This window comes from Pundamilia nyererei, unplaced genomic scaffold (genome assembly GCF_000239375.1).
Source record: "Pundamilia nyererei isolate P.nyererei 1_Seehausen unplaced genomic scaffold, PunNye1.0 scaffold00027, whole genome shotgun sequence".
Lineage (NCBI taxonomy): Eukaryota > Metazoa > Chordata > Actinopteri > Cichliformes > Cichlidae > Pundamilia > Pundamilia nyererei.
This window is the reverse complement of record NW_005187428.1, coordinates 4,538,068-4,564,009: the sequence shown is the minus strand read 5'-3', so window position 1 is coordinate 4,564,009 and position 25,942 is coordinate 4,538,068. Positions and strand designations below refer to the sequence as shown.

At 39.1% G+C, this 25,942-nt stretch overlaps 2 protein-coding genes across 5 annotated transcripts in view; both read right to left on the bottom strand.

The window, feature by feature from the left end:
• Positions 1–3,868, bottom strand: part of mon2 (MON2 homolog, regulator of endosome-to-Golgi trafficking) — a 33,685-nt gene extending 29,817 nt beyond the window's left edge. For all 4 annotated transcript variants that reach the window (XM_005728212.1, XM_013909562.1, XM_013909561.1 and 1 more), the window contains exon 1: positions 3,285–3,868. In XM_005728212.1, the coding sequence (XP_005728269.1) occupies positions 3,285–3,392 (108 nt within the window). In that variant the 5' untranslated portion in view covers positions 3,393–3,868. The remainder of the gene's footprint in view (positions 1–3,284) is intronic.
• A 4,622-nt stretch (positions 3,869–8,490) lies between these two features.
• slc6a13 (solute carrier family 6 member 13) lies at positions 8,491–24,355 on the bottom strand. The gene is made up of 15 exons (XM_005728209.1): positions 24,297–24,355; positions 19,924–20,133; positions 19,207–19,341; positions 18,341–18,481; positions 17,329–17,410; positions 16,961–17,093; positions 16,468–16,602; positions 13,425–13,528; positions 13,135–13,259; positions 12,149–12,261; positions 11,777–11,914; positions 11,213–11,315; positions 10,868–10,968; positions 10,514–10,684; positions 8,491–9,717 (listed from the first exon to the last, which is right to left on the bottom strand). Exons 1-15 carry the CDS (start codon positions 24,301–24,303, stop codon positions 9,553–9,555), a joined length of 1,863 nt encoding a protein of 620 aa, XP_005728266.1. The 5' UTR covers positions 24,304–24,355; the 3' UTR covers positions 8,491–9,552.
• Between the last annotated feature and the right edge of the window lie 1,587 nt (positions 24,356–25,942).

The window sequence follows — 25,942 nt, the reverse complement described above, 5'->3', positions numbered from 1 at the left end:
ATCTTATCTCATTTTAATTTTCTTTACTTATGCTATTAGCATGTACAGCACTTTGTGAACTCTGGTTTTATGTTAAAGTGCTTTATAAATAAAGGTGGTATGGTATGGTATGGTAATTTGCTTCTTCTTTGTTGCCTTGGTAATATGTTTCGGGTAACTGTCATGCAGAAAGACTCATCCAAGACCCATCTTCAGTTTTCTAGTTAAGGGAAAGGAAGCTGTTGATATATGGCCCAAACCATTAGCCCTTTAGTTTGGTGAAGTCCTGTACCATGCAGCAAGCTCTTGCCTCAGACAGAGGGTGACTGATGGTCATTTCCAAATAACCACATTGACAGTTTTCACCTTCTCACCAAGCTTCTTGCTGGTGGCTGTGTGCAGCATTTTTTGGCACCTGTTTGGTGTCACACATGGTGGTGGAAAGGTTGGATTGGAAGAAACTGATTTTGTGGACAGGTATGCTTTAGACACATAATGAGTTGAGGTCAGAAGTATCTGTAATCTAATGAATCAATCAATGGGTTAGGGGTAGGCTTAGGCCAGATTCTTTCTGAATTGTAGCAGATCAATTTTGTTTCCCACCCAATGACATGCAAATTAATTTGTAACTTTTATACAATGCGTTTTGTCAGAATCTTTGGTTGATATAATGTTTCTCTCCATTAAAATTATATACCATAAAAAATACAGACTGTTCATTTGTTTGGAAGTGACCACAAAAATTCAAGTGATCAAATACTTATTTCCATTTCATTCATTATTTAATTGAAAATGTATATAATAATTTGGTTGTAGAATAAAAGGCTATTCTATTCTATTACATTACATGTGCTGTTTTTGTAAGACAGGCTATGAGTGATTGAGGGAGAAGAAAAAAGAAAAAAACAACAACAATGTGATTCGTTCTCTTGCATGTAGTGTCACTGTGGGAGATGGACTGAGAAACAGGAGAGGAAATGGAATGAAGACAGTCTGGGAAAAAGCACATTTTGTTCTTCAGTAGTAAAGCTGCAAGGATTTGAGATTTTAGTTTTACAATTAAACTACAGACATAAGTCCCTTAGAAGTGCCTAGAACAGTTCTCTAAAACGTAGACGCTAAGGATGAGGGAAAAAAATGGCCACATTAGCACGATGAAAAAGCTGCACAAATCAATTCAAAGAGCAACCACAGTACCCTGATTGTTTCTCGCATGACAACATCGCCACAAATTTAACCATGACAGTTTCGATTGGAAAACGTTGTTTCAATCACAACACCATCGATCAGAGCTGGCGGTAACTCAGGTTGTGAGGAACATCAAAAGGGATCTCTTCAATACTCTGATCCCTTGGGGGAAAAAGCCTGATAAGGATGGGAAAACCTCACTGATAATAAATCAATATTTGAAGCAACTTCATAAGACCCCTTAGGCAAGGGCCAGAAATCAGTTCAACACGTAAGATCAGTCGCGTGCCATGTCTTTTGATGGCCATACCACTCATTTTGAAACATCAACCACTGAAGTCAATGGACTAAATCTGTAGTGAGCGAAACACAAAGGAAATGGAAGCACTTGCTGAGCTATTTCCCCTTTTTTTCTCCATGGGAATGTTGCTTCTATCCAAGGTGAACCCTGAGGGGAAACAAACTAAGCTGCCATGGCGTGATATGAATTGCTCTGCTGAGCTGGCTGACGAGTGCTGCTGTGGTCACAAAAGCCTCACATAAAGACGTCAGCCTCGACTAGCAGCGGTTGTTCCAATATGAATACTGATGAGTTACAAGTGTTGCCGACATTGTTGTCTATGCCCCCGCATATGCCTGCTGTACAGTTAAACTTGACATTTTATCATGCTACTACTGCTTACATTTCTAAGTGAAATGTTCAAGTGTACTTCTTTTGTACACGGCCTTGTATTGTTTGTGCTCCAGTCATTGAGTAATCAGAAATGTCACCAACAAAACAGTGCCACGCAACAAAGCCAGTGTGAAGGCCTTAATAATACAGTAAGTCATTCAAACAACAATGTGTGTGTGAAATCACTTGGCTGTGTCAGTAACTAGCAAGCCTGTTGAAACCAACTCTCAGTGTCAGACTGCAGACAGGACAGGTCAACAGAGGCCGAGTATCACCAAAGCCCTTAGAAACAAAGACTTTTTACTTTAAAAAATAAAGATAAATTGGAATAAAGGTTTTAAGGTCCTGTTCGCTTATATCATGAGAATCACTCCCTGTCAAATGATATCTGTGGCATCCATGCTCATATCACATCTGGTTTTAAAAATGACTGCGTTTCCCATGTATCTTTGATTTCTGCAGCCAGACACCTGCATGGACTCTGAGTCTGAGTTAATACAGTTTTGTATTTTCTGATTACTTTTTATTATATTGTTAGTTTTCCTTTTTAAGTTTCAGTGAGTTTCCATAGCAGGTTGACTGGTTTCACTTTAGTTTTTATTAATTTCAGTGTTAGTTGTAGATTTTTAAAAAAAAATCTGTAGAGATATTAAAATATAAACAGAACCTTTTGAATGCTGACTCAGTCTTGTAGACATCAAAAGCCTCAAAAAACATGATCATAAAAGCCTCATCAGGCAGTTTGTGATAGCAAATTTTAACAAATTAACAGATAACAAAACTAAGTATATTTCATCTATAATACATTTTATTTTAGTTTGTTTTTCCCATTCAAATCGCTTCTAGTTCTAGAAGGTCTAGTTTTTATTTTTAGTTTAGCTAACTAAAATGTTTTCTCACATTTAGTTTTACTTAACTATAATAACTTTGATGTGAACCCTATGCAAGGTGGGTGACAGTGGCCCAACCACTCTTGCCCAAAGATGCTAGCATCAAATAAAATAATACAAAATAAAGTACATTTACATTGCTTGACTTGAATAGTTAGTTCACCCCATCCCCAAAATACACGTTTTCTCACTTTTACTTGCCTTTTTATAGCCACTGAAAATTTAACTTCAGTGTTTACGCCTTTGACATAAGTTACATCTAACAAAGATACTTAAAGTGTAGCTACGTAAAAAAGTTTAGCTCGGTGTTTTTGTGAATCTGCTTCTGTTTAAACGCATTACACCAAACATATAAAGCGTAGGGAGGCCCAGCAGCTGATACAACTTATGAGAAGTACAGTATGGGAACAACTCAAAGGCCCCACGGTTGCTGTGACAGAACGAGCGCATACATTTTTTTTAATGTAAAACCTAATAAAAACATAAAACGAGCTTCACAAACGGATGCAAACTGCTAAAAATCGGGGCTCGGTGAAGCTAACTAGCAGGCTAACCTCTTTGACAGGGGGGAATTTCTTCTTGCACTCCATGGAGAGAGACCGCAGATCCGTCTGCATGTTCTCTAGTAATTTCTTCACCGCCTCGGGACTGCTGGTCGACATCTTTGACGGCGCCTTTCGATAGAAAACCTCAGAAATACTTTAAACGTTGAAAGGAATGTGGGAGCGCGGTCGCCCCCCCCACCACCCATCCACCGTGGGGGGATATAATCCGTCACTACTTTATTCGCCTCCCTCGGAAAAGGAAATAAAAACGCTGCGGTCCATTGATACGGGATCCCACTTCTGTGCTTCGAGCGCCCGTGCGCAGGTGAGCAGCGATGACACCGGCATAAGTCCGACCTCCTCACAGCCAGCTGACATTAGCTTCAAGGAGTCGCATCGTTACCCTAAATTTCTGCTTCTTACGGCTGCTTACTAGTCGAAGATATCTGCTAAATTGAGCAGTCTGCCATCAGCGGCCGTGTCAGCTCCACTTTCTTTCCCACAATGCTTCGCTGGACACTGACACGTCACTTGGACTTCCGTAAACAGTGGCGTATGCAGGTGACTGCAGCGACCCCTGCAGGAAGAGATCGGCACAGACAGATAGCCACGAAGCACACAGTAGTCTGATCTGGACCACGGTATCAGCGCTTCTGCTCGGTTACCTGTCCACACACACCACCTATTGGCCCGGAAAGAGGCTGCAGGAGGCTGTCTAGAAATGTCTTTGCAGTGCTTACAAAAACAAGAAAAAAAAAAAACCGATTATTGACAATATCAACAATTTTATTATTTTAAGAAATACGTTTAACTGACTAATTAAGGTTTAATTTAACTGAATATAACCTAAAATGTTTAACTTGATTGTGCATTAATTCAGCAATTAAATAGACAAGCATTTGTGAGTAGTTTGTCTTGACATCAATGTAGTCACTGCATTTACTTAAATAAAGAAGCTATCGGTTCATGAATGGCACTTTTTAAACATAAATGTGCCTCCCAGTTAATTGTTATCACAAGATATAATGCATGAAAATGAATCGTGAGCATTATTCACCGTGTCTATTGTTTGTAAGATAAATAAAAAGAAAAATAAAGAAAAATATATCTACAGTCTACAGTCACCCAGAACTGCTTGTAAGTTTCCACTTAAAGCTGCACCAAGTTTCTGATTTTCTTTTTATCCAGGTTCAGATTTTTTTATTTCCAAAATAAATATGTAAATTTTTGTCTTTGTTCTGCATCTCACATGGATCCCTTCACCGGCTGCTTTCAGTGCTGCCTTGCTAAGGAATGCAATTTTGTCTTTGGGGAGGTGGAGTGCAAAGTTTCACACCTTAGACTCATTTAACTGCCAAGAAAAGAGTGGAAAAACAACCCCAATATTATCAGAAGCACAGTAACAATCCTTTTACAATTGGAGTGGAATTATTACTTTCGAACATATTGGTTCTGTTAAACCAATCATTAACCAGATTAATTCAGTGTTTTCTGTATCAAAACAGCTATAGAACACATTTACCTGGTGTTACACCAAGTAATTGACACCAAATAGCTTGGTGCTGGACTCCAGCCTGTACCTCACCTTTTCCAGTAACTCACACTTCTGACACTAAATGTCAAATTGTGACATTTTACTTCAGGACCACATGCCGAATCCTGTCAAAACACTAGAAGAGAATACCCCAAGCAATTCACTAATATTTCTGAGGATTTTCACCACTTTGAAGAAACGACAGAGGAAGTTTTTGTGTTAGTCATACCATCTCCTCAGGGTCACTGCCTATAAATACTTTCTTGTATAAGAGATTCTGATGTTTTGTTTTTGAGTTTGTTAAATGCCTGTCATTCTTTATACTGATGTAAGACAATGTCTTCTACTTTGAAGAGCCAAGGGCTAAAACTAAATTCATAAACCTCTACATTTTTATATGTGTACTATAAGACAGAAAATGATAAGAAACTACAACCGGGAGTGCATATGCATCTGCCTGGAATACCTGGTATGATGGCTGATACTGACTAACACTCCGGCGTTGTACATATATGCATCGATTTCTCATGCTGATGATGTGTAGCGGCATATGACATCTACAGTCATGGTAAAGAGAAAGTGCGCCCTTTTTCACTTCTACAGGTTCACATACCAGGAGATTTAAAAATAAAATATTGTCTGACCTCTCCAGCCTTAAAATTAGCTAAATACCACCTGACATGAACAAAACATGATATATCACATGGTGTCATTAATATTTATTGATGAAAAACTAAGCCAAAAATGCAGAAACACAGTCTACATGAAAATTTAAGCACACCTTAATGGCTTTCAGAGGAATTAAGAGGTCATGTCAATCAAAGGCATTTGATTATGTGATCATCGGAGCATTCAGGTGTGTGCTACCATAATTCCACAGAGGGAAAACATCAAAAATTATCCCAGGCAACCAACTGTCGGTGCCCACCAGTCTGAGAAGGGTTATGAGGCCACTTCCAAATAGTCCATCATTCTATAGTGAGAAAGATTATTCACAAGTAGTAAATATAAAACAATAAAAGGATCATGACAATACAATCTACAAAAAAATACTGAACAAACAAATGAAGAGGGTGTGCTGAGAAGGTGGAAGGAGTACACTGAGGGGATGATTAATGAAGAAAATGAGGGGGAGGATAGAGGACTGTTTGTGAATCAGGAAGTGAAGAGGCTCAGTAAGGTAGGAGAGGGCAACTATGAGGTGGGCAAAGAGTGCAAAGGTAGTGCTTCCAGATGACAAACTTGTAGAAGTATGAATATGTCCTGAAGAGAGGGCAGTGGAGTTTTGACTAGATAGTTTAACACAGTGATGAAGAGTGAGCAGATGTCTGGGGAAAGGATAAGCAATTTTCAAAAAGAAGGGTGATGTGCAGTGCTGAGATAAAGCTGATGAGTCACACCATTATGATATGGGAAAGAATTGTTTAATCTGGGTTTAGAAGAGGGGCAACGATCAGTTAGGAGCATAAGTATATGAGGGTGGCACTGCATGAGAGGAGTGAGACATTGGTGAGGTGTGTGGTAGGAGTGATAGATGGGTTCATGGTTTAGTGAAGGAAGGCGAGCTAAATGACTTCCAAAGCAACACACAGTGCACAAGAGAGGTGAAGAAGAGAGTGCAGGCAAGGTGGAGCGGGCATAGACAGGTGTCAGGGGTGATGTTTAGAAACAGAAGTAGTGTCATATGTGTCATATGTAAATAATAATAATACAGAAATACAGTTTATACTGAGACTCACTTCACACAGCAGTCAGAGACATTCTGATATGACAAATAGCATAAAGTTATAAAAATGTAATAAGGCAAAAATAAATAAAATGAGTAAATAAGGGCAGGGATAGCTCAGTAGGTAGAGTGGTGGCCCCATGACTGGAATGTCGGGGTTTCAAATCCACTGAACGGCTACCCTGAGGCACACCTGAGCAAGGTACCGTCCCCACACTCTGCTCCCCAGGCGCCCAATGGCTGCCCACTGAGTGAATGGGCTAAATGCAGAGAGGAATTTCCCCACAGGGATCAATAAAGTATACATTATTATTATTAATATTATAAAAATGTCCAAGAAATTCACAGAGAAAGTACAAGTAATAAATCAGCAAACAGTGAAATGAGTCAGAGACCTGAGGCTTTTTGTTTATTCTTGTGCAAGTTTGCAAAGAGATCTGTACTGATTAGTGTGATAGCAGACAATAATAAATACAACATAATAATACAGTTGCATTCTATAGCTGTGATGAGGTAAGAGAGGGACTGTGTAAATTGTTTTATTCAGGAGTCTAATGGCCTGTGGGCGGAAGCTGTTTGAGTCTTTTAGGCCTCGATGTCAGACTCCTGTAGCGCTTGCCCGAGGGCAGAGGTGTGAACAGGTGATGTTGTGGGTGTTTACTGACCTTCATGATGTTTTTCAAGTACGATTAAGTACACTTTAAATTGTCAAAACATAAAATTCAGCATTTATTTTTTACCTATAGCGTAGACGTCCTGGTTGGGTTGTGTGATTTGAATGTAAAATTCTACATAAATGTTCATAACTGGAAATGAGGCATCACATACACAATTGCTAAAATGTAAAACATTTATTTGTAATCAAGGTCAACACAAATTCACTGAAGATGTCCCACAAAATATACACATGTAGTAGAAATATATGTTCCAAATGAAGGTATTTGTATTCATTCATTTAAAAAAAAGTGTTTTAGTGTATAAAATCTTATAACAAAAAGTGTTCATGCTCCAAAATCAGTGATCATATATTCATTTCAACATGTAAAGAAAAAGAAACACAGGCTGAAGTTCATTGCGATACAGCAGAAAGAGATAACAAGCTTCTTCTTCTTCTTCTTTTTTGGAATGAATCTCCTGCATTGGAACTCACTTCTGATATAATCTAAGTGGATCAACTGTCCCTTTGCTTTGGGTACCTTTTAACTTTATTTCATACATTCCCAGAATTAGACATAAGGCACATTAAAACAAGACTAAATTAAATCCATGTCAAGAATCTGAACATTTAACATAAACATTTAATATAAAACATCAATACAAATCTGCAGTGCCCAAAGCAGACCAAAATTATACAGAGAAGCCTTTAAAATGGTACAAACAGTGTTAAGATAAAAATAAACAAACAGAGTTTAAGTGGGTTGATCTGTAGAAATGTAACCAGTCTTTGTATCCTGAAGCATTGGTTACTAAAACACCTTGTGTAGTAATGTTTTTTGTGACTTTTTTTTTTTACCAATCCTGAGAGAACACCTCAACTGTTGGTGGATAAACAATGTGGTTCTCCTCTGTATACATTAAGCAGATTAATTTAAGCCCAGAGGGGTTTGTGAGCTGTGCGATCATGTGACACTTTCCTGCACTCAGTCTGCAGCAGACGGCTGTTAAATTTAATGAAGCAGCCAGAATGAGATTCACTGAACATTAGAGATGTCCACAACAGAAGAAAATGCTTCCTTAGAAAGCAGACAGTCAAATGTAAATTCTTTGCCACTGTGTAACAACAGTGTTTACATTGTCACGTTACTCTGCCACAGGCAAATGAGATGTCAACCCACTTTCAAATAACGGAAGTAAATCTTTGCGTAATGTTGCTGTTGCCATCATATGGTACAGTACTGTGCAAAAGTCTTGAGTCACCCCATCGTTTCTTTATACTGTTGATTTTTTTAGCGGTTGATCTCCAGGCTTTCTGAAGATGGTTTGCTTTTTCATTCATTCATCCCAATTCTTAGACCTGACTATTTTTGAAGGAATGTTTTTTTTTATATATGACCTGTTTAACACTGACCTGTGAATTATTTGCAAAAACCTAAGTTGCCCAACTCCAGGTATTAACCGGTGTTGTGTCTACACGCAACAGACAACTTAGCGAAAAATTCACTTTGAATAGTATCTTTAGGCACTTTACTAGCTGCCTGTTGCAAAAACAGTATTGTCATAGAAAGAGTATTTTTGCACCAACAAGGTGATTCCTAAAAACCTATTACGTGGAAACCTAGCATAGCTTAGAATGGTGTGCAATTTGTACTTAAAAAATTTGAGGAAACAGAACAAGTGGCCAAAAAAGAAGGAGCATGGTATGGGTCTGCATTTCAATCATCGGTACTGGGAATCTTGTCAAAAATGATGGAATTATGAAAGCAAAAAAGTACTATCAAATTTTCACCCACCATGTAATACAATCTTGAACATGTCTGATTAGTAGTAATCCCAAACACACTGTCAATACAGTAAAAATGTACCTGGACAGAAAAACACACAGTGGAACACTAATAGTCAAGGATTGGCCTCCACATAGGCAACATTACTGAGGCAGTGTGGGATCATCTTAACAGAGAATGGAACAAAAGACAGCCAACAGCCAAAGAACATCTAAATATCCTTCTGGAAGCCTGGAGAACTAAAAGGTTACTTTTTGCCTCACATGCTCTATTACCATGTATGGTTGCATGTTTCAGTAGATCACTGCACCCATTTCACATTTTGCTAGCAAAATATAAAGAAATGAAGGGCAGCTCAGGATATTTGCACAACACTGTGTACTGAAGACAACATGCAAAGAAGAAAGTTCCAGCAGCCAATAGCAGGTGAGCAGACTGTAAAAGTCTGCATACATGTCTGTTTTCACCAGCTTATCTTGTGAGGTAATACAGAGAGAACAGTGATGGGGCCAGTCACTGAGAGCCTCACAGTGACAACTGACCTCTAAATAGACTCCGATTCCAATCCTCAAACTTCTAGCAATGAGACTCCTTTTCACCAACAGGGACGTAGCCATCTCGAGAGGGAGGTGCTTTCTGATGGAGGCTTTCACCGTCTGCTGCAAAGATGGCATGGAGTGCCTCCTGCTCCTGCTTTGTCTTTGGTAACTCAGTGGAAGGAGTGCTTAGAAGAACAAAACGCTGTGAACAGAAAATTGATTAAAAAACAAAGCATGTCAGTGATATGATGTCTGACAAACTGATCGATTGTTCTTCAATTTCTAATAAACCTTTTTTTAACTTAAAGACATTCATTATGATTTTGAAACTTGAACTCTGTGTGTCTTGTTTCTCTCCCTCTCTCTCTGTGCCATCATTTCATTTCACCCAGTTATTTGGATTTTCCGTATTACCACCTCTTTGGATTCATCTTGTTGCCTGCTGGAATGATCTCAGTGGGATTTGCAATGGATTCCTTTCATCTCTGCCTGCAGGACTAGTTGTCATTTATCTGTAAACTCATTAAAAGGTACTCTTGCTCATTTACCTGCTTGCTTGTGTCTGCATTTGGGACATGGTTTTGGGAAGGTGGGGGCATGGTAAGTTACAATGTTTTCCTGCTGAAAACCTGGAACAATATTCTTATTTGGTGAATACCTTAACCAACAGAAGATAGAAGTTCCCTTTATTCACTTAAAATAACGGTGTATATAAATAAATATATTCAAATATTGTGATGAATTCTATGGCAGCTGCCAATTTCAGACAATAGAAATAGTGAACGGATGATCCAGAACTTTTTCAAAGTAAAGCAAAAAGGAAATGCTCTTGAGATATGTATACATACTTCTGTAACAAAGAAGCAAACAAATTGAACTATTGTTCATTCAAAAATACTGAATTATGACGAATCTGACTGGTTTTGTTTCTGTGGTTCAATCTTTAAGGTGCCAGTTTTTTCATATGCACAGAAAAATCCAAACAGTTTCGGACTTACTTCTCTCAGTGTTCCTGGGGTATTGTACAGTTTGAATGCCATACAAAGGGGTATGCAAAGCATGGAGGACAGAGCCAGGATCCAGCCGATCCCATCCGCCCACAACGGGTACACATAATCATTGTTGTACTTCAAAGGTGAGTACTTGATTAAGGCAAAGGCAAAGGTTCCCTGTGTGAAAGTATGATAACACTGATAAATAACTGACATTTAATACACCAGTGAATACTTTGACTGTATAATTTTGGTATCATCTTAAGATATTAGTCCAGTTTTATTGACATGTATTTCTAATTTTGACCAGCAGAGGTTGCTCTACTTTCAGAAGAGAACTGTTAATAAAGCAAAACTCACAAAGCATGTTGCAGGAGTGAAGAAAAGCCAGCAGTATTTAATGGCAGGGCCGGGGCGATAGCCAATCATATCCTCAATGTTATCATAGAAGCGATCTGCCCCTGTGGTCAGAGGAAAGTTGGATCAGTGTCAAGATTCACCCTGACCAGTAGAGAGCTTAAAAACCCCAGCACACTATTATTTTAATAAAACAAGTTGCAGTTATTTTCAACTAGTAATGATCATTTCTTTAATTCCTTTGAACTGAAACCATCAATCTACACCTTTCATTTTATGGATGGTCTCTATTAGCAAATTAAGCACTGAGCATTTTTAAGTTCCCACAGTCTTAAATAACAAACTCACCATAAACCCAACCGATGCAAACTGTCTGAAAAATGGCTACGAAGAGCAGGCACATCCCACTGGCTGCATAGTAGTCAAAGAGTTGGAAGACATACATGCCTCCCTGTGGGTACAGACAGACAGACAGACAGACAGACATGAGTTCACAAGTGTAAGATAAAACAAATGAAACACAACCTGCATGACGCAAAATATTGCTTTCAGGTCATTTATCCATTATGTGCTTGGATTTTACTAAAGTGGAAACAATTTGCCAACAACAAAAGTTATTCACAGTTGGCTGTGTCACAGCATGATTTGTGCCAAGTGACTGGATATGAAGGAATTTTAATAGGTTGCTAAAGAGAAGCTACAGTAGGTGAACTCAGGCACTTTAAATGAGTTTGGCAGACTGCTTGGCGACAGTCTGACTTAGGAAAAAAATCATAAAAAAAAAAAACCCAAACAAAATGCCCCAGTAAGTACTTCACTTAAATTCACAAGACCATGGATTGGTAGCATTTATGCTCAGTATCACTTTGAAATTATGTATGTATTAAAACTGAAAGAATTGCACAAACTAACCTCTGTCAGCATGATGAGGCCCAGGAAGAAGGATACTATTGCTACTGCCAGGATGAAGAGTTCCCTGCGGTTTTTACGGCGGAAGACGGAAGGATACATATCCACCACGGCTGTGACCAGGCTCTCCACACATACAAACTAATCAGGAAAAAAGCCAAAGTTATGAGATGTGCGTACTTTTTGATGTTGTGTACTGCATTTGTGTATGCATGTGCACAGACCAGCTGTTAATAAAAAGGTACTGAGCAACTGAGGAAAAATAGCAGAGCTGTACAAAGGCTACTAGTTGGGATTGTGTTCATATGACTATTATTTGAATTTTCTTTTTGTATGTGTTCTTGTGTGGGTTATTTTGCTACATGCTGGCCTCACCTGGCTGTCCAGTCCTAGAAATACAATCATAATGAAGAAGAAGCAGGCCCACAGAGGGGAAAAAGGCATCATGGTCACAGCTCGAGGATAGGCAATGAAGGCTAAACCTGGACCTGTCGTACACAGAAATCCCACTGAAGTTAGAATTTGTGTTTCTCTTTTCAATCAAGCACATATTTTGATATAATACTGACATGTTCAGTTCAACTGTCTGCGCTTTAGAAAATTGTATTCTGCCATGCATTGATTCACACCCAATAAACATCCTGCAGTACTGATCAATACACCGTATCTTTATATATACATCTATATGGATACATGAAAGCTCTGTGTGTTCCTCAAACTCGGGCCCTCTACAAACCGCCTGGGAGTTGGAGGTTCTGCACAGTATCTAAGCTTTTCCTAGGACTTTGCTCTTCTGGACGGAGACCCTTTGATGTTGTGCCTGTTGATTACCACTACATCTGGTTGGTTGCCAGCAGCTGGAACTCAAAGGCTGCAACACAGGACCTTTTCTCCTTGGTAGTGTCTCCTATCGGGACTTGGGGACATCTAGTCTATATTGTGCACAGATGTCCCTGTACACTATCCCAGCTGGGATATACTGCATCAACTTGCATCTTACATCCTGCTATTATATGTTGGATACCTCCCACTGTGCTATAGGCTCTGGATCTTCACCTTCAATAGTAGCTGTCTTCAACTGCTACAAACGCTATTGCACTCCCATGTATTGCATATGACCTCTCAGTTGGATTAGTAGCTTTACATCAATTCCACATTGCAAGTGCTTGTCCATATTAGCTTTGTTCCACTACCCACATCAGTATTTACTGGTTTCTCAACCCCTGGCATGGACCTTGATGTACAAACCTATCTTATCTATCTATCTATCTATCTATCTATCTATCTATCTATCTATCTATCTATCTATCTATCTATCTATCTATCTATCTATCTATCTATATAATATAAGAACTACAAACCAGATTCAGCCACTTCTGAGATGGGCACATTTTGCTCGTTGGACATGAAGCCCAGGATGGAGAAGATGGCAAAGCCCGCAACAAAACTGGTACCACTGTTAAGGAAACAGAGGGCCACACAATCCCTGCAAACAGCACAACAAGAATATAGTCACTGAAAATAAATTGTTGAAAATATTACTGACATTACATGGAACAGAATTACTTGATATGCTCACATATATATATATATGAGTGTAAAGCGTCTTTTGTCACTGGACAAAAGACGGAGAGAGAGAGAGAGTCATTACCTGTAGCAGTTGTTGTTATATTTGTTGTAGCTTCCTAGGGCAGTGAGGCAGCCAAGACAGATGGCGAATGAGAAAAAGATCTGAGTTCCAGCATCCATCCATACCTTTGAACAGAAATGAAACCAGATGAGGAAAGAAATACATTTTTAAAGACCCTTTAAAAAAAAAAAAGGATAAACTCAGACAGAAAAAGAAAAAACGAATGTTTATCAGCTTTCTACGGTGTTGTGAAAAATATTTTCCCCTTCATCATTTCTTTCTTGTTTTTGATTTTAATATTTGTCATATTTTCATGTTTCAGACGATCAAATACAGTTTAATATTACAAAGCGCAGTTTTCAAATGATGATTTAATTTATTAAGGAAAAAACCCAATCTAACCAAACCTACCCTGTATGAAAAAAATGGGATGACCATAAGAGAATATATTTCCAACAGAATAATCCGATGTCCTTGACAACCAAAGAAAATACAGACAAGTTTACACATTATTTTGGTTTGCATATTTCTGTGTTCCTGAAAGGCTCAGTCCAGTTTGAATGTTTGGAAACAGACTTCAATCCATAACATTAAGCAAGAACTACATTCGCTGTTATTTTGTTTCTTTCTTCTGCTTCGAATTAAAAGAAACCTTTAACACCCACCCATAAAATTCTCTTTGCCCTCTTATCCAGTTTGCAGGAGCAGTTGACACTGGACAAAAGGCCAGATACAGCCCCACCAGATCACTGTGTGATCAGGGTAAGATAAGATTGTTTTGCACAACGGCAGCACCACACCCAAAAATGCAAATAGTGAACTCAGTCTTCGAAACCTCCCATGTCCCTTTTAAATTTTGAAAAAAGTCTAGAAAAGTACTGCTACTATCTCTGAAATCTCTTCTCACCCCACAACCCTGACATGAGCTTCCTAGTAAAGCCATTTCCACATCTAAGGCACAAAGCAGAGCACTCTTGGAACACTCACTCACACTTCAACATGTAAATGAGATTTCTCTTTCTAATTGCTTTTCTGGTAAAATGCTCCCACTGCACTGAGGCATTTTTCAAGGTAGCTGGCAGCCGGGACTGAAGATCTGACTGACAGTAACTCTGGACACATCATTACAACCAAAGGCAGATATTTTGAACTCTTAAACGCTTTACACTCAGCCTTGTCTAGGACTGTATACACGTGGCTTGTGTTCATTCTCTAAAGGACAATGAAGGAGGGGTGGGGCGAGTGTTTGGAATTCAAACAAAAGCAAGCACAAAGGAAATTGCAAGTGTCCTTGTTACCACCCATATTCCCAACCCACTCTCATGTGATTGTTAAAACGGTTTAAAGCAACCAGTTGTTTAGTTAGTTTAAAGGCACAAAAATGAGACAGGATTCAGTCCCTCATCATAAACCAGGGGTGGGCAACTCCAGGCCTCGAGGGCTGGTGTCCCTGCAGGTTTTAGATGTGTCCTTGGACCAACACAGCTGATTTAAATGGCTAAATTAGCTCCTCAACATGTCCTGAAGTTCTCCAGAGGCCTGGTAATGAACTAATCATGTGATTCAGGTGTGTTGACCCAAGGTGAGATATAGAAACCTGCAGGACACCGGCCCTCGAGGCCTGGAATTGCCCACCCCTGTCATAAACCTACAATAACTGGCTTTATCTTTTAGCTGTTCAATGATCCTCCAGCTAGTCCTTAAGTGTGTCAGTCTTCTGCGTGAAGCTAAAAAGGGAAACTTTTCTCAATTTGGTAATGTCTCAATGCCAAGAGAAACATATTTTCTATCTCTTTTTTTCAGATAGACAGGATGATGGGTGGAGTAACTGTGTTAGCTTTAGGTGGATGGATGAGTACATAAAGTCAAATTCTAAACATAGAATGCAAATTTGGCCATTCAGTAACAGCCTTCAAAGCTTTATTGTTTTAATTGTGCTGCTCGATACTGAGCTTGCTGTTATGTTCCTTTTTGCTTTTTTTGAGCAACCACCCCAATGTGGCTAGTGACTTTATGAGGCCATAAAAGTGAACAACACAAAGTAACAGTGCACTCAATTCAAAATCTTAAGTGCTTTATCCGGTGTTTGCTTTTGACAAATCTGAAAAGCTTTTCTTAAGAGCAAAAAGGCAAAGCAGTGAAAATCTATCTGAACCTGAAATCACATCTTTGCCTATGGGATGGATCAAACAGTCATGCTGACAATTTCTCGTAAACAGTGGTGACTTTCCAAGAAATTACAAATGTACAATACAACAAAAACGTTAAAGATGATTCAGTACATATGTTTAGAAATTTTTGGTGTTAAAAGCTGCCAGTCTCACAGTGAACCATTAAGTACATGATCAGGCCAACCGTCTACGAAAGGTCTGGGAGTTGAAGGTTCTGCACAATATCTTCGCTCTTCCCAGGACTCTCTGATGTTGAGCCTGGAATCTGTTGAAGCTGTTCTTCCAGTTTTGGGGTTACAGCTCTTAATGTTCCTGTAACTACTGGAAATGCTTTGGCCTTATATTCCATATCTGTTCCAGTTGTTCCTTCAGGCTCTGGTACTTGTCTATTTTCTCGTGTTTCTTCTTCCTGATGTTGCTGTATGCTGTAATTGTCACGTCTATCACAACTACATTTTATGCTTCTTGTTAACCATCTCTATATATGCTTGGTTGCCAGCAGCTGGAACTCAAAGTCATCTTCTTAATATATTCACAGATACTCTGTTGTTTAATCCTGCATTGTGGCTCTGACACTCACTAACCCTCACCCTACTTCTTTTATTTTTCATAGATTCTTAGGATGCTGGACTTTGACTGGGGACCTCTGCATTGTGAGCAGGTTTTAAGTCAGTTTATATCAAGTTTCTCTCCTTAACCCAAATTTTATTAGCTTGTCTCTCAGATGCCACAGTCTTGCCAAATTAGCAGATGGATCAGTCAGTACTTGTCTAGTGGAACAGATGAAAGGCTGTGTTTCCCAGATTTGATCTGCATGCCTGGACATATTTTATTTGACAAGGTGAACCACTGTTCACCACCTCAGCACAAGTGTATTGTTTTTTTTAACTTACTTGGGGGTCAGACAGTCGATTGATGTCGGGGTAAAGGTAGAAGTGGATTCCAATGGAGGCGCCTGGCAGTGTTACTCCTCTGATCAGGAGAACCAGGAGCATTACATACGGAAAAGTAGCTGTGAAGTAAACTACCTGGAAGGAAACAACATTTTCTTGTGATTCTAACATCTTTTATAACAATTCCTACCATTCTATTTTTTTGATTTCAATTAAACGTGTTATTTTCTCTCTTTTTTTTTTCAAAATGTGACTTCTTTAGTCTGCAAAAATTTCAAATATGAAAAAAAGTAGAATATCTATCTATCTAAGCAGTGCAGATTTTCATTATATGAGTTTGGTTAAACGCAAATCTTTGTTTTTCATTTATTACAAACAACAAAAGACTGGCAGAAGATTGGTATTTAATGGTGCACATCAATAACACAGATGCTGTTCTAACTGTGAATGTTTAGCACGGGAGGGTTTATTATTATTATTTTTCTTTTTTTACCTTGCCTGTGGATTTCACTCCCTTCCATACACAGAAGTAACAGATTACCCATGCAAAGGCAAGACACAGAGCCAGATCCCAGTTCAGAGAACCAATGTGGTCAATACCGGAAGATATTCTCAGTACTCTGCGCCTAAATCGAAAACATACGCACAGGAGAAAAACTAATTATCATACCTAATGTACTGATACAAACCCTTAGGAACCAGAAGCTAAGAGTTAAAAAGCGGAGAGAAACAAAAATAAGACAACTTTGAACAAGTAGTTTGACCTAATTTAATCCAAACCTCTAGAAGAAATTTTTTGTTTAGTAAATCTGTTGGTATGTAAGGTCATTTGAGGACATGGTCAAACAAAAGGACACTTACTCCCAGAACTCAATGACAGGAGAGGTGGTGTTCTCATGGTGATTGATGGAGGTATTCCCCTTCTGCAATGGCATACAGGAATCTTGAATGAAGGACAGACAAAAAGACATTCAATCCTGTGAAGAAATCCAAGCGTTCTCCAAGGTTTCCAAGTTACACACAGGCAAGACAAACAAGTACCGACACTGAGACAGACAGAAACAGTTTTCCTGCAGCATTCACTCCCTTTATTCAAAAATATGAGAAAAAAATCACAAAAGGACGTTTTATCTGCATGCCTAAAAGTAGTCTTTAGAGACCTTTAGAGATGCTGACCTAGGTATCCTTGATTAAAGATTACACCAATAGTATCTGCAGCACCGGCAAAATTTTTCGGCACTTCACATGCTAAAATTCTTAAACATCGTAATTCAGTTGGCAGTGACTCCAAACATACAGATACAGATGCCAAAGAACTGTCAGTGACAAGAAGAACAAAGAGTCTGCCCCTTCCACTCCTCCTGTGGTTTACATGGATATTAACTGTTCTGAAATGTTGCATATTGTGTATGACAGGTTGTCTACACTTGAATACAAAAAATTGTATGACAGAAATGACCAATCACAGAAATTCAATGAGGTATTATAATTGGCTGGTTTCTATGATCTTAACCAACATAAAAATGATCAGCATCCCTTTTTCTCAGTTTATTGTATCACAATTGTGTTCATTTATATATGTATTTATCTATAGACAGCCTACAGAGAGGGCTTTTCAACCAATCCAAACTGCCCGACATGGATGACACTGTGTGTAGGTCACATTTGCTGCTTTTGTCTATTGAGAATAAAAAGATGCTCTTCCATTATTGTTCATAGTGACAGTGTAAGATACTTGAATATTGTATTTATGTATTGTGTTAGAATATGGCCATTAAAGAAATTTACCCTATGTGGACAGCAAAGTCATAAACACCAATAAGAATTTTCTTAAGTTTACATGATAAACAGAGATACAAAATCTTTGTCTTACTTGTGTTCCAGCTATTGTTGCAGGATGCCCAGGGCAGATCCCAGGTGAAGGAGTGGAACAGAAAGAAGATGGCCCAGGCTAACACAATAATGTAGTAGATGTTCAGCAGAGCAACAATTACCTGGCTGCCATAACCCAGGCCTGAAACAGAAAACACGCTTTTGGTGATAAGCAATAAAATACCACTATTACCAATCCTTTGACTTGATTGGTCAGGCCAGTTAGGTCATTATTTTTCCGCAGTACCTGTCGCTGAACCAACATACAGTCAGGTAACTGTGCAAATGTATTGTTTAGTTCCACAGAGGCGTACTTTAATATTGTCACATTCTTGTGACATGTACTAGTCGAAGCACAGCTGGAGATGTACTGAATCTGTTTTTATCACTTGTTAACAGCAGCCTGTAAACACTAAAGCTCCACTGAAGCTAATTGTGCTGTGTCTGATGTGATCCACCCAAAGTTGTCAGTTCAAGTAAATGGCCTGTATTTATATAGCGCTTTACTAGTCCCTAAGGACCCCAAAGCGCTTTACATACCGGGGCTCGAACCGGCAACCTTCCGATTACAAGGCAAACTCCCAACTCTTGAGCCACGATCGCCAAGTAAGGAAAAAGTTTCAGTTACATGACTGTTTCCTTCACTCGACCCTGCACAACTTGCAATCCCCTATATCCATTTACTTTGTACTGTATCTTTTTTCAGTGTTGTTCTACATTTTTGTTAGGAATACTCTGTAGTTCACAGGCAGCTGCTGCAGACATATTTACATTTAACACGTGAATTAGACAAATGTATCCATGTATGGTACTGTTAACACCATAAAATATCCATTAAATGATTTCTTGGGAAAACAAGTTGATTACCTTCAAACAAAGGGCAGATTTTCCTCCAGCAGGTAATGCCTCCCTCACTGGTATACTGACCCAACGCTGTCTCCAGGAAGAAGACAGGGATCCCACAAGCAAACAAGAAGATGAGGTATGGTATAAAAAAGGCACCTGTACACACACAGATTGAAGGAAAAGTTGACTAAGTTGTTTTCAACATGTCCTTGAGCAATGTGGTGCAGTTAGGACTGCTGCATCTTGAAGTTATTGTACACATACTGCAAGGTAAGGTTGCAAAAAAGTTTCTAGTAAAACATCCTGCTCCAAAGTTATTTTGCTAGAAGTTAAGCATGAATTGGCTCATTCTTCATATTTTTAAAGGATTTAACAAGCCTGGCCTACTTATTCACTATTTTATTGATTGTCTTGGAATTTCACACGTTAGCTCATGTATTTTTTTTCTTTCAACGCTAATGCATACGATAGTAATTATAAAAAATTATAATTAATCCAACTTTCAAGCAAAGCACTTGCAGTTTATCAGTTTAATTTGCATGCTAGGTAGACTACTCTTTCCAAAGGAAAGGAAATGATGCATAAAGTCTACTACATCTACTAATCTGAAGTGTCTTGTGGCTGTAATCTTGCCACCAGACCCTGATGCAGTGTATGACTATGTAAATGCAAAAATAAACTAAAGATATCTCAAGATAACGAGGTAACGAGCAAAAAACGTTCATTGGCGACACTCACCTCCTCCATTCTTATAACAAAGGTAAGGAAAACGCCAGACATTCCCAAGGCCAATAATTTCTCCTGCCACGGACAGAATAAACTCAACCTTGTTGCCCCATTGTCCCCTTTCTGTCATCTTCTCCTCTGTACTGGGTACAATGTCCAGCGGCCTGCTGTGCCCATTAGAAGCTTCCACCTTGGACGTGTTTTCCATATCGTTTGATTGACCTAAGAAATTGAACATAACATAGTGTCAGGATTTGTTTTAAAGGCAGAGAATAAAGCTTTCATTCAGAAGGCATTTATGGCTTGTCCAATTTCAGTAGAGCTTAAAGGTAGATTGCTGAAAAACGTCATGCATTATTTGTCCCAGTCACTCTCATTTCAATTCAACCATGACAGCAGTTCGTACAGACTGAACTTTTTTTTCTATAAAATTAACACGTTTGATTGCTTCATAAAAAGTGTTTCCATACATTTGTGATGATACGCAGCTGCAACAATTCTGACTGAGATTTGTTTCTGCATTTTTATCCGTGAAAATGTTTGCATTCAGGATAATGCACCAACAACCTCAACAGGAGATTAAGCAATTTCAGGACCTTGGGTAGTTCTTGGTGAACATTTATATGATGTGCCATCTATTATTGTATTTACAAAAGCCAAAAATGTATGCCATCTTTTTTGTGCGTTGAATGAGGTCAGCAATTACTTGAGGTTATGTGACCACATTAGAAGTTGGTCAGGACCTCTGCCAAACCCTGTTTTGGGGCCAGCACTACTGAAAGAATTTCTCTCTATGGAGGAAACAGACAGCTCACTGACTGTGCTCACTCCTGTCAGGTTGCATTAACAGGCTTCTCACAGTCCGTCTGTTACCCCTTTTTCCTCTCTCTGGAACACATTATGGTCACTGCTGCAGTCCTGCATCCTTCTGCAGGAAACACGCTCACACTAATCCGATTACAAAAATGTACCAATTCTTTTTTCACCCCAAACATCCACACAAACACAAGTTACATGTAGTGTGACCTAGTTTAACAGGAGTAGTTTCTCCATGTTTTCTATGTTTACTTCTGAAAACAGCACGGGGGATAGAAGGTTCATTTATCACAAAGCCTTGTGTGAAGCCATCTTCAGGAATTCGCTCCTGCTGATAAAGGGCAGAGGTGGAGCACAAAAGTGACTTTGTATGTGATGTGTACATAGGGATGGAGGTTAGAACCACTTTAGGAGCCAAAATCTCAGCGGCAGAGCCAAATTGTGGCCGAGGTAAAAAATAGAGCTCTTGTTTTCGGAAGCTACTTGGTGGGAATGAAGGCTCAGTTCAACAAAAGTGGAGTGGCCTTGCAGCCAGATCACAGTTTACCTCCCCTTTTCACAGTTTCTCTGTGGGCCAAGTGCCTCACTTCAAAAAGCATAATTTTAATAGGCTCTAAAAGATCGAACTTACAATAGCCTTTCCTTGCTGAAATAGTAGGTATTCACACACGTTCAATACAGGACATCAGAGAAGAGGCACACTGTGAGAAAATGTGCCAAAACTGGGAACAAGCTCATGGAGGCAAAAAGGACCTTCTTCCTAGGAAACGGAGCCAACATTTCCTCTTTCTGAAACATAATGGGCTGACTGAACCACTGAGTGACCGACAGACTGAGCTACTGAATGACTGGCCGACTGACTGAAGGTTAGGCTGACTTTGTGGTCCAGTGCTGTATTGTAAATACATCAAAGTCGGTAAATAATTATTGTAAACTAAATTTTTAGTATTCAAAATGTTGCCTGATAAGTAGGGCTATATTATAAGATCTGGGTTTTGTGTCCTTATAATAGGATTCTGAACTGAGTCAAAAAATATTCACATATAAAATGGTAAATGGCCTGCATTTGTATAGCGCTTTTCTAGTCCATAGGACCCCAAAGCGCTTTACACTACATTCAGTTGATCCACCCAAAGTTGTCTTTTAATGCAAATGGCCTGTATTTATATAGCGCTTTACTAGTCCCTAAGGACCCCAAAGCGCTTTACATATCCAGTCATCCACCCATTCACACACACATTCACACACTGGTGATGGCAAGCTACATTGTAGCCACAGCTGCCCTGGGGTGCACTGACAGAGGCGAGGCTGCCGGACACAGGCGCCACCGGGCCCTCTGACCATATAGGTGAATTCACAGGGCTATTATTTTCAAATCCAAAATCAGACTGACTTAATTTTGAGTGGGTAACACTGTGAACGTAAATACTGTAAATCTATAAGGAAATTAGCCTGTGGAAAGAAGTTAAAAAGTTTACTTGTAATGGTTGTGCACAACTTGATCATTGACGTGCAAATTGTCATGACCACTGATCAACAACCATTGATCAAAGACCATTGATCAGTGGCCTAGTTTAAGTCATTGTGCAAATGTACTGTTTATAAGGTTGTGAAAACCTGCAGTCAGCTGAGACTGAAGAAGTCACTTGGATGAGTGCCGAAGCGTTCCTCCCACTGAAAACACTACGTTCAGATGAACAGAATCAGCCTTTTGGATATTTGATCTTAATTGGGCTCAAAGAGTGAAACTACACTTTCCACATTTAATCCCTGAGATTATGAAATAATGAAATTTTTACAATTTACAATTACAATTTTGGCAGCACATCTCAGTTTCTCTACATGATACATGTGTAAAATTACAGAAAAGGTTCCAGCAGCTCACTGACTGTCCCATATTCATAAAACGGACGTTTCTATAGTAGACAGTGAAATATAGCAATTTTTCTGTCATTTAATTGTTTATCTATTACTGAACTGAACATTGGTGCATAATGAATGGCTGTAGGGTAGGTCTTTATCAGCAGTGAAAACTGTAAAGTTTTTTTTTTAAGTTAAGTTTCCAATATTTATACCTTCTTTAATATTTTGTAAACCCATTCAGCAGGCCGGATTGCAGTCTTTGCCGATCGATTCTGACTATGTTTGACATCCCCTGCTCTAAGTTCACTGGGACTGTAAACAGTAATGTATTAAAAAAAATCTGTTATCACTCAGATAGGCTGGAAGAAAACTCAACAACTTGATCTATGGCAAAGTTATTTCACAATCAACGGGTTATTTTTCCTCCCTCTACAGCTTAGTTAGGTTGTGTTTTACAAGACTAAAACGGTTGTGTTCAGTGATGTACTCAGAAAGGTGTAGTTTTGGTTCCAGCAGACATAACTTCCATCGATGTCCAACAATCAGACTAAGTTTACACAGTTGCGATTATCCTGTAATTAGGCAACAAGTTCTCGGGTTGATGAATAATCAATTCCGACACCACGTAAGAACACTGAATGTAACGTTTTCTGCTGCAAGCTACAAACTGAACGGTTATGTAACGACACTCATCTTTCACTTTTTCATTAAAGCATATCAGTTTCCACGCCTGCTTGGTTGGAATGGTAGAGGAGTCAACTGGATCCGCGCTCCCTGTCCAGTGCGCGCTCCCGACGCATTGGAAACAAATTCTGTCGGGGATAACTACCTTGGCACGACACCTGCCATAACCTGTTCTCGGAAGAGATCCATTACGAAATAACCGCACACTGCTGTTAGCTAACGGTCGGAGCCTCATTATGTGCAACTTGCTCTGAGTGCACGTGTTAGGAAGAGGAGCCCCGGTCATTATTTGACTGTGAGATGCCAAGAACCAACAGCACGGAGATTTCTCAAGGCTATTTTCCTCACACTTTGTTTTCATCATCACGTTTTAATACTGAACACCACACTGTCGGCCAGCTGTGTATATTTCCTGTCGTCACTATATCAAATCGTCTCACGCCATCTACTCTAAAATCACACGTTGTAAGTTGCATTGCTTGTATGTGGACACTGGATTTATCGGCCATCAGTTAAATACTGCACGAGAAGTCGTCTCAGAGATAAATGAATAAGCTTAGCCTTTGAGCTAATCAATCAGTTTTTCTGACATTTTGTAATTTTTGGTGTTACATCTAAGAAAAAAATTAATGCTTGATAGACACAATGCAATGAAAAGCACAGCTAGTTAATAAGAATTGCGTTTTAATTAAAAGCTCTTGCTTTAGATGAGAAGTGCATTTAATCAGGTTTTGCAGGCTTTCTTTTTAATGAACAGAACTAATAACTGCAGACAATGAAGGAAACGGCTTGCTGAAAAAATGTTAGTATGTTTTTTTGTTTTTGTCTTTTTGCACAGCAGCACTTCATGGACAAATCGAGAACTATTGCAGAGATCAGGTTAATAAACTAAGTGTCCCAAGAGCTTTCACTAAGCTTCTGTACCAAATAAGTTTGAAGCTTTCTGGAGCAATGACTTCACTTATTTTTTTCATCTGTGAACCCAGAACAATATAAAGTGTTTAATAATCAAAGCTACTCACCTTTCATAGTGTTAAAGTGTGACAGTTTCCAGGAGAGAGCAGATCATATGGAGCTCTGCTGCCGCTTCAGGTTTCACTATATAACACGCTTGTTATATAGTGAAGGGGGCGGAGAACTGAGAAATTGGAAACTTTGGTGAAGCTGAGTGATTTTCCCTCTGCTTTGCCCCATAAGCGCGCGCGCACACACCACACACACACACACACAGACACACACGCACACACATTCTCTGCCATCCATTTCTATTCAGACACCCCCAGACTGAAATGCACACACACCAACTCCCCACTGCACACTAGAGGTCTGTGCTGTCTTACCGTGGTGGGATAATTACGTAACCTTTTGACGCGCACATTCTCCCAGGGTCTGTTCTGAGAGCAACTAGTACGGTGGAGACACTGGTTGGACTATGTGGACCATCAGCACACATGTTCAGTCATGTTTGTTACTGGGGCTGGTATGCAGAAATGCATCATGCTTAGAATGTGCAACTTTGAATCATCTGCTCAAACGAATCGTTCTAGTTGTTTCTGCTGTCTCTCTTCAGTATTTTTCTACTCCTGGGAATTAAAATATCCATCCTGCTTCATGAAGTCCCGGCTCCAAAAACACCATTAATTCAGACCACGAAAAAGGAGGCTTTATTCCCTCAATCCTTCTTCACAGTCCCAGAAGCCCATTCAGATTTTTTTTTCCCACCACAGGGGTCCAGATCGGTCTAGTTCAAGGCATTTGTTATAAGGTCACAATGCAGAGGATCTGTGTGGAGGTGGAGACAGATTTAAGGACAGAGTTAAGATGTTCTTAACTCCACCCCCACCCCCACCAACCCACTAAACTCCATCTCCTTTGTTCCCCCACTGTTCCATCGTTTTAAAACGTATGCATTATCCATACAAATGAAGCCATCTGTGATTCCCTTTAGTTTCCTCTACTGTGACAAACTGAACACACAGGGCATCTGAAAAGTTGCAAATATGAGCATTGCATTGTAAGTAAAGTTTTTTCAAAGTTACATCAAAAAAGAAAAATACAGAGTATGTAAAGTAGTCAGACAAACAGAGGAAAACACAGAAGAGAAACTTAGAAGTTCAAAAACTCGTCTAAAAAAATAGTTTAACTGCTGTTAACACGTACAGACAGGTATCGGTGGTTTCTAAGCTTTTTTGTCGCCCATAGGGCCCCTTTCCATAGATAAAAATGCAACTCTGACCTTCACCAAGGTGGAACCACTGCTTTAAATTATTACAACTACTTCATACGCTTCTGTAGCAACATGTGTAGACAAGCAAAACCAGGTAAAAGACACTGGAGAGCTCAGCAATGGGCTGCGTTTCCTCATCTTTTTCTGCTGCTCCCTTAAGTGTGTAGCCACAAATCACAACTCTGATTATCCCCTGTGCCAGAGTTCTTACAGGTTGGAATTCTATATATAGGCTTTATTTTTTATTTCATGTAAATAATAAAATAAAGCAAAACAAATAATCAACAAATGATATATCCTCGGTATATTTTAAATCTAATGTCAGTTTTGTTCATTTTTCAATCTCACAAAATCATTTCAGTTAGTTTTCTTTTTTTCAGAAGTGTAACTTTAATATATATTTTCATTAATTCAAAATGTTTTTTTATACAACGTTTTAGT